We start from the raw sequence: 9224 nt of genomic DNA on the forward strand, positions 1-9224 counted from the left end.
GACCTCACCTTCTCCAAAAAGTTCCTCAACGTCTTTGTCAACAGCACCTCGCGGTCCTCCAGTGAGTGGAGGGGGAGGGGGTGGCTCCAGGTCCCAGGGGTCCCGGGAGGGCCCAGGGCCTGAGAATTCTCTTTGGCGGGTGGACCGAGGTGGGGTGTAGGGGCCGAGGGGTGGGGAGGCTGGGGGTCTGACAGGGATGTCCAGCAGGGGTGGGGGCTGGAAGCCCAGGAAAAGGCCTTGGGTTTCCCTCAGATCCCTGATGGGCTGGGGAGGGGTGGGCGGGCTCTGCCTCCCTCCCTGACTCAGGACCAAGCGTCTGGGAGGGGAACCTGGCCAGGCCCGGAAGTGCTTGCCGCCCCTTCCGAGCAGCCGCCTCCGTCTCTTCCTCAGGCACCGAGTCCTTTGGCCTCTTTTCCTGTCTGGTGAACGGGGAGGAGAGAGAGCAAACCCATCGGGCTGTCTTCAGGTACAGCCTCTGTCGTCATCCGACAGACGCGATGGGACGTGGTGGACACCGGCCCACAGTCCGCCTCCCCCTCCCCCTGACCCGCCTGACCCCCCCGCCCTGGCCTGCAGGTTCATCCCTCGCCACCCTGATGAGCTGGAGCTGGACGTGGACGACCCGGTGCTGGTGGAGGCGGAGGAGGACGACTTCTGGTTCCGCGGCTTCAACATGCGCACAGGGGAGCGCGGGGTCTTCCCTGCCTTCTATGCCCACGCGGTGCCCGGCCCTGCCAAGGACTTGATGGGTGAGGCCTGTCTCCAAGGAGCATCTTGTCCCCTCAGACCCTCAACTCCCCTGACTTGGGCCCCTTGTGACCCCCCAGGGAGCAAGCGGAGCCCCTGCTGGGTGGAACGCTTCGACGTGCAGTTCCTGGGCTCCGTGGAGGTGCCCTGTCACCAGGGCAACGGCATTCTGTGTGCAGCCATGCAGAAGGTCAGTGTGAGTGGGGCCCCCGAGCCCCCAGAGGGACGAGACCTCCCCAGAGGGTTAGAGGGGCCTCAGGGGGCAGCTCCTGCCCAGCTCACAGCTGTCCCTCATCACCTTGGTGTCTCTGGGCAGGTTCCGTGGGGCCTCCACCTTCCTGTAGCCCATCCTCTTTTTCTTGTCTGAAGATCCAGACCAGCTCTCACTGAGCCTTCCCGAGGGTCATTTGCTCACTCGCCATGGACTCCGTGGGCAGTTAGTGACCAGCAGCTCATCTGCTGGTCCTGTGGTTGAGCAGGACAGTCCTGTCCCTGCGACGCCCAGTCAGGCCACGGGGACAGGCAGGGAGGCTGGGCGGGGAGGCGTGGTCCTGGCTGCAGGGGGAGGCGTGGTCCTGGCTGCAGGGCAGGAAGGAAGGAGGGGGGGGGCGGCGCTGAGTGCGGAGAGGTGACTGGTGGAGCCAAGACTGAGAAACGGCCAGGACCCTGGCCCACGTGCTCCAGAATCAGCCGGAGACCCTGCAACCCGAACGAAGGTGTTCCCGTGATGGGAGCCCTGGGACCCTTCTCCTCTGGCTTCTCCCCCAGATCGCCACTGCCCGGAAACTGACTGTCCACCTGCGCCCCCCTGCCTCCTGTGACCTCGAGATTTCTCTTCGGGGGGTCAAGCTGAGTCTGAGCGGTGGACCTGAGGTGGGGTCGGGGGCCGAGGCACAGGGAGGCGGGCGGGTCTGACAGGGACGTCCGGCCGGAGAGGCTCTGGGCGACGCCCGTCTAACCGGCCTCTGCCCTCGGCTCCAGTTCCAGCACTGCAGCCACTTCTTCCAGATGAAGAACATCTCCTTCTGCGGCTGCCACCCTCGCAACAGCTGGTGAGAGCCTCGGCCCTCCCCTCACCCACCAACCCCGAGGGCTGCCCCCGGGCCTGGGAGACACAGGTCAGACAGGCTCCCATCTGGTCCGGGTGCAGACAGACAGGCACACAGATGAGTGGGTGCTGGAAGCCTCGTGGGGTCTGGGGGAACGTCTGTGTGGGGCTCCCATGAGCAGACCTGCAGAGAGGTGGTGGGGTTTGGGGTTCAGGAGGTGACTAAAGACCACTCTGCATGCTAGGAAGGCACGTCTGATGGTGACAGGGGTCTTCCAGGGAGGCGGCTGAGCCCAGGTGCGGGCAAGGGCAGTGGGGTTCTCAGGGAGTAGCTGGGGGGGTGGGGGCTGGAGGGACACAGGGGTACCTGCGCCTTTCTGGCCATGCCAAGGAGCTTGTACTCGATCCCACCGGCCACAGGGGATTGACACAGTCGGGTTGACAAACTGGCTCTGGCTGCTGTGCAGAGTGGCTGGACCCAGGTGTGGGCCAGGTAGCTGCTGAGGTCATCCAGGTGTTGTGTCTTGGGGGCACTGGGGAGGTGGAACTGGCAGGACCCGGGTTGATGGGAGGTAGCCGCAGATGTGCTGTCTGGGTGAAGGGCTGATAGGAACCACTTGCCAGGTCAAGGGCTGGCAGCCTGGAGGCACCATGCTCATCCGCAGATGCAGGGAGGCGGAGGCAGCCAGGGTCACGTGGGTCTGGGGTGTGGGAGAGACCTGAGGGAAGGTCTCGGTTCAGAGCAGGTGGACGACTGCGGCATGAGGGGACGAGACAGCCAGGCAGAGCAAGAAGTGTCAGGCGTGAAAGGGGAGGGACTGTGCCAGCATTGTCCCCAGCGGGGGTGAGGGTGCAGGTTTCCTGCCCAGCCTGACTGCTGCCCACTGGGTCCCCATGTCCTAGAGGAAGGAGATGAGAGGAGGTAACCAGAGAGACAGGCCACCAGGGGCTCACAAGGATGCAGGCTGCTGGAGGAAAGACACGTTGCTGGGGCGGGGCTGGCAACAGGTGCTGAGGCCAACCGTCAGCTGGTCAGAGCCAGTCTGGCTGCGTCCACTGAGGACAGAGAAGGTGTGGTGGGGTCCACCGTGTGGAGGTTGCTCTGAGGAGTGGAGGGCTGGAGAGAGTGCCTGGGCTCAGACCAGACATGTGGATGGGGGCCGAGGACAGCACCAACCACAGGGGAACAAGAACACCCTTATTTCTCAACAGAGAGAAACTGGCTGCCCAGCTGGGGCCTCCAGGCTAGAAAGAGACCAGGTTCGAGTCCTTGAGAAAAGGGCAGTCAGACCAGTGGTTCTGGATCCAGATGTAGAGGCAGTGGGGGAGGAGAGACTCAGCCTGGCCCAGAGCTGACACAGTTAGGAAGTCACATTTGCCGACAGGTTAGCTTGCCTCATGGTGAGGTTGGTGGCAGAACAAGCCTGTGCAGCCCGTTGTGCTTGGATGAGGCCTTGGAGATCACGGCTGGCTGTGTATCCTCGGCAAGTTTTCCACCCTCTCTGTGCCGTAGCTGCCTCATCTCATAGGGCTGCCGTGAGGATCCCGGGAGTGAATAATCTCAAGTGCTTAGAATGGTGCCCGGTGCTTGGTAAGCAGCATCTGGGTGTTGGCGACTATAAATGAGATTTTGTTGTTGTTGTTAATCCTCACCTGAGGATATTTTTCCATTGACCGGAATTGAACCTGGGACTCCTCAGTCCGCAGGCCGACACTGTCCACTGAGCCACACCGGCCAGGGCTGTATGAGATTTTGACCAGGGCCTCTGAGACAAGGCTGCCATGTGCTCATGGACAACCAGCTGTGATGCTGCCACAGGTTCCCGTCTGGAGGAACCACAGACCCCAGTTCAATCAACGTGGATCGATTGGCCACAGTGGGGGGTCTCGAGTCTCTGGCTGTGGGACGCTCTGGAGTGATTTTCACCGATGTCTTGGGTGAGAGGACAGGCAGAAATGAAGCAGAGTCAGGCGGGGGCGCGATGAACACAGTCAGGTGCAAGGTTCTCCAGGAAGAGGGTGTTGCTAGGAGGGGGCCACTGTCCGGCCTCACGTTAGAGCTCAGAGAGCAGCTGTGGGCGTGCAGGACCCCAGGCTCAGGGTGTCAGGTGACACACGCCAGGAGTGATCCGGCTGAGATGCATCCGGAGGCAGGGGCGAGGCCTCGCTGTGGTCTGTGGTCCAGGGCTGGCTCCGGGTGGAGCCAGAGCACGGGCTCCCAGAAGGAAGTGGCAGCTGGACGTCCCTGAGGAGGAGAAGTTAATACCCTCACTCCCTGAGGTGCCTGCACTGGGGCTGGGCCCTGAAGGAGCCTTTGCATCCTTCAGTCGTGTGACCCCCACATTTCTCCTGTCCCCACCCTCTGCCCGAGCCCTCGGGCCTGATCACTGGGGGCCGAGGTGACGGCCCCACTCTGACGGCCCCACGCTGCCCCTCTAGCTACTTCGGCTTCATCACGAAACACCCTCTGCTCAGCCGCTTTGCCTGCCACGTCTTTGTCTCCCAGGAGTCGATGAGGCCTGTGGCCCAGAGCGTGGGGTGAGTGGGGCTGGAGGGGTTAGGGTGAGACCAGCCGGGGGCCAACCAGGTTCAGGAGTGCTGCTGGGGAGATGGGCCCGGAGCTGAGATTTGGGGACAGAGGAAGGGGTGGGGGTGCGGTCTGGGCAGAAAGGGAAAGGGAAGTTCAGAAGAGAAGCAGTAGAGGTGGGTGGGAACCTCAAGCGGGAGCTGGGGGATCCTGGGAGTGGGAAGGTACAGGCACAGTGCCTGGGTGGGAGGATGGGTGGGAATGGGGGTAAAGCCTGTAGTGACCAGGATGACTGAAGAGTGACCCCTCGGGATGGGCAGGCCCAGGCGGTGGGAGGGAAGCTGCGGGCGGCCCTGATGGCGTGGCCGGCACTGTCTCCCCAGCCGCGCCTTCCTGGAGTACTACCAGGAGCACCTGGAGTACGCCTGCCCCACAGAGGACATCTACCTGGAGTAGCCGCCCACACTCTGCGCCAGGTGCCACGAGGCGGGGTACCTCAGAGGCCGCCGGCTTTGGCAAGGACTGGTTGGGGTCTCGGGGGCTCTCCTTGCTCACTCCACAGGGGTCTGTCCCCCGCTTTCCCTCTGATCTTCTTCCTCTCTGTGTGCCTCCTTCCTCTGTCTGTCTCTGCCCCGTGCCTGCAGACTCGGCCCTCTGCCCTCTACTCTGGGCCAGAGCTGGGAGGGTGTGGAGGAAGGCAAGGCGCTAGGTGGCTGTGGCGTCGGGCTCCCAGGTAGTCCCTCCTGCCCTTCCCCAGTGAGTTAAGAGGAATTTTAATTTTTATAGCGAATCTCCAGGGGTCACCCCTTCCCTGACTACAGGGACAAAGAGAGGGACCCCCATACTGCCCCATGCGGAGCTCAGGGGGAAGCAGGGAGGGGGTCCCCAGAAGGGCCTTGGGGTTGCTAGTAGTTCTTGAGGCTCATCCCAAGCCCCAGACTTTGCTCAGAGAAGGGTGCCCTGCCCCGTGCCCCGCCACACCAGCGTCTGCTTTGCCGCTGCAAACTCCCCGCAGTCCAGCACCTCAATAAACTCTCTGCTTGGTGTGACCCTGTCTGTTTCTGGGGGACACATAATGGGCTGGGGGCCCAGGTGCTGCCCATGGCAGTGGGTACCCAGACCCCTGGGTGACGGAATCAGGAGAAGCTTCACCCACCAGTGCTCTCTGAGATCATGCCAGGGGTCCCTGGGGTGCCACACTGGGCCCCTGGGGATTTTCCCTGATACACTCAATTGGCTGGAAAGACAGTGCTGGGCACCGGCACTGGAGTGCGGGCTGAGGAGGGGGTGTGCCGGGAACCGCAGGGCTCAGGTCGTGTGTGTGTGTGTGTGTGTGTGTGTGTGTGTGTGTGTGCATCATGATTGTGCGCATAACGAGTGTGTGTGCACGCTTGTGAGTGTGTGGGAGAGGGCAGCAGCCTGCTTAGACCCTAAAATTGGTATTTAAAAATTCTGCACAGAGAACAGGAAGACAAAAGCTGACCATTTCTCACGGTGCCCTTCAGCTTCTACAGAAAGGGCTTCCCTGGCCCCTCCCCCCACGAGCCCACTCTCAGGGACTGAGGTCAGCAGGCTCCTCCCCGGGGGGACATGTCCTCAGAGGGGGGCAGGGTAGGAGCAGGAGGACCCAGGAAGCAGCACCCCCCGCTGCCCGCCCGTCCTCTGCACAACACTCGGCATCCTGCCCCTGGCTGCCAGGTTTGTGTCTCATTGCCCTCCCCTCCCCTTGCTGGGATCGGGTTAGTGTACAATGTTCTTCTGCACCAGTTACCATTCTATTGTCGCGACCGCACGAGAGGCTGTGTCCGGAGCCTGCCCATCCCCAGGGAGCACCCAATTCCTGTTGGGTCTACAGCCCCCTCCTCCCAGAAGTGACCTCCAGGGAAGGGTGTCCAGTCACCTGCCCCACCTCTGAGGTGCCCCGGGCTTGCCTTCTTCCCCCTCTGGGAGTTCCCAACACCTTCCCAGTAAGTTCCTTTTTGGGGAGACCTAACAAGGAATTGGTGCTTTCCGGGGACAGCAGGCTCTGGACCCTCAGCATCAAATTGGCTGCTCCTTCCTTGTTGCTGAGTGTTTGCAAAGTGATGACAAATTGTTACTGCTCTTGCTATGGAACCCTGCGCCCCCTGCCCCCCAACTGCTCTCTCCAGCAGTATCCTGACTGCCTGTCTGCTCAGGTAACAGCCCCAACCCTTTCCCCCTGGGGTCTCTCCTTTCTGGGGGGAGCAGACCTTGGGCCCCACAGTTGTGACCGCCCTGTGGAGGATCTTCACACAAAGGAGGGGCTGTCCCCTCTGTTACTGCTGCTCCTGCCCCAGACCGTGGGCTAGCGTGGTGACAGGACTCATCGGCCACGGAAAGGCAGATTGGAGCCAAGTTGAACACGTATGATTCGTGTAGACATGGAGGTGGTGTGGGCACACAGGCTACGTTGCTTGCGTCTGACTGAGATGCAGGCATTATCTGGGCGCTCTAACGAGCAGACACTAATTTTGTAATTAAAAACATTCGGAGAAGAGGCGAAATGAAATATCCCATGGAAACGGCCCCTCTTGCTCCCCCTTCTGGTCACTTGCGAGAGAGGCGAGGCCAGGAGTCAGCAGGGAGGGGGGTGGGATCCTGTCTTGGGTCCTCGCCTGAGGGGACCCACAGAGGCAACATCTTTTTTATTGTTGTTGTTTCATCCTCGCCTAAGGATGTTTCCCATTGATTTCCAGGGAGAGCGGAAGAGAGGGAGAGACAGAAACATATCGATTGGTTGCCTCCCACACGAGCCCCGACCAGGGCCCTGGCCAGGGAGGCGTCTGCAACTGAGGAGCCTGCCCTTGACTGGAACTGAACTGGGACCCTTCGGTCCACAGACTGACACCCTATCTGACGAGGGCTGTTGTTGTTTTTTAAATATTTCTTTATTGATTTCAGAGAGGAAGGGAGAGGGAGAGAGAGAAAAACATCAATGATGATAGAGAACCATTGATCGGCTGCCTCCAGCACGCCCCCTACTGGGGATCAAGCTCACAACCTGGGCCTGTGCCCTTGACCAGAATTAAACCTGAACCCTTCAGCCTACGCTCTATCCACAACCAAACCAGCCAGGATGAGGCAACATGTCTGTCTGTCTGTCTGTTCCCACTCAGCTCCTTCCAGAGGACATGGGGCCCAAGGAGGTTCTGGCCTGGGGAGAGGACAAAGGGGCTGACTTTAAAATCAACAGCAAAGAAGACAGGGCAGGGCTAGTGGACATTATGGCAGCATCTGGGGCTACGATAAGTATAAAAGTGTGTGCTCGTGTGGCACATACCGTGTGTGCACACGAGAGCCTGCAGGAGGAGGGCCATCACACGAATGCAGCTGAGAAACAAGCACACGTTTCTGCTCCCAAGAGCATCCAGGCAAAGCCCCCGGGCAATGGGAGGGCGGGAGGACCACCGTCCTCTCCCACCCTGGGTGCAGATGTGGCTTGAACTCGGGGACAGTCTTAGCAGACAGGGGAGCCTCCTTTCTGGTTCAGTTACCTTCCCCCACCAATGATTACTCTTTTTAAAAAATATATATTTTATTGATTTTCCACAGAGAGGAAGAGAGAGGGACAGAGCTAGAAACATCGATGAGAGAGAAACATCGATTAGCTGCCTCCTGCACATCCCCCACTGGGGATGTGCCCGCAACCAAGGTACATGCCCTTGACCGGAATCGAACCTGGGACCTTCCCGTCCGCAGACCAATGCTCTATCCACTGAGCCACACCGGTTAGGGCAGTGATTACTCTTGTAGGGACAAGTCCTCTTCCTCGGTGGCATTCATCACGTTAAATGTTTATTTCTATTAAAGTACAAAATACACGACATCATAAAGTGCACACACATCTTAAGTGTGTAGCTCGATTGCTTCACACACATGTCCACACCCCCAATCAAGATGGGGAACATTGGCCGAAACCGGTTTGGCTCAGTGGATAGAGCATTGGCCTGCGGACTGAAAGGTCCCAGGTTCGATTCCGGTCAAAGGGCATGTACCTGGGTTGCGGGCACATCCCCGGTGGGGGATGTGCAGGAGGCGGCTGATCGATGTTTCTCTCTCATCGATGTTTCTGACTCTCTGTTCCTCTCCCATCCTCTCTGTAAAAAATCAATAAAATATATTTTTTAAAAAAGATGGGGAACATTGGAAGCACTCAGGTTCCCTCAGACCCCTTCCCAGGCATGTTCCACGCCCCCACCCACAGCACCGCAGGCTTCTGCCACTGAAAATCCACGCGGGTCTTTGACCCCAGGGTCGATGCTCCTCTTCTCTGTGGGATGGTGGTGCCATGGAGCGGGAATGGGTCCCCTCTGGTGACCTGTGCCCCAGCACTCAGCATGGCCCTGGGTGGTGAATAAACGTGGGAACTAACACAGGGAAGCCACAGGCCTAGGGGAGAGGCCTGCAGGTCGTGCAGGTGTGAGCATTCAGTTAGCTCTAACTGTGTGCTCACCCTTGGGACCTGGTGCTCAGAGGGCGGCCCTGCTTCAGGGCCTCTGTCCTCGGCCTGAAATGTAGGCCCCGCTGGGGGAGAAGCTGCAGGCGTCGGGGGTGCATGCCCAGCCCCCAAGGACCAGTGCCTCCGCTCAGACCACAGTGCAGGTGGCCCTCCTGATGCCGATGTCAGTGGCTGCAGGGGTCCCCGAGGAAACTACCACCCTGTAGGGGGCGGCCCCCACACAGAAGGAGTTGGGGCACAGTCAGGGCAGCCCCCAAACCAGACCATGGGTGGTGGGGGAGTCACCTGGAGAACAGAGGTCTGACACCGCAGGCCCACTCAGGAGCCCACCTGCATGTGCACAGGTGCCCCCGCACATCCCGACCACAGGTCACGCCAGGAAGACTGCCTTCGACCGCGAGTAACAGACAACTCACCAGCAG

The 9224-nt window shown here is 60.3% G+C and overlaps 1 protein-coding gene across 1 annotated transcript in view; it reads left to right on the forward strand.

Moving 5' to 3' along the window:
• MAPK8IP2 (mitogen-activated protein kinase 8 interacting protein 2) overlaps positions 1-5371 on the forward strand; it is an 11189-nt gene extending 5818 nt beyond the window's left edge. Inside the window, exons 5-12 of the mRNA XM_015568725.1 lie at positions 2-61; positions 391-466; positions 577-749; positions 828-937; positions 1516-1620; positions 1729-1799; positions 4235-4333; positions 4706-5371. Of these exons, the coding sequence (XP_015424211.1) occupies positions 2-61; positions 391-466; positions 577-749; positions 828-937; positions 1516-1620; positions 1729-1799; positions 4235-4333; positions 4706-4778 (767 nt within the window). The 3' untranslated portion in view covers positions 4779-5371. The remainder of the gene's footprint in view (position 1; positions 62-390; positions 467-576; positions 750-827; positions 938-1515; positions 1621-1728; positions 1800-4234; positions 4334-4705) is intronic.
• Positions 5372-9224: the final 3853 nt, after the last annotated feature.

This window comes from Myotis davidii, unplaced genomic scaffold (assembly GCF_000327345.1).
Source record: "Myotis davidii unplaced genomic scaffold, ASM32734v1 scaffold845, whole genome shotgun sequence".
Lineage (NCBI taxonomy): Eukaryota > Metazoa > Chordata > Mammalia > Chiroptera > Vespertilionidae > Myotis > Myotis davidii.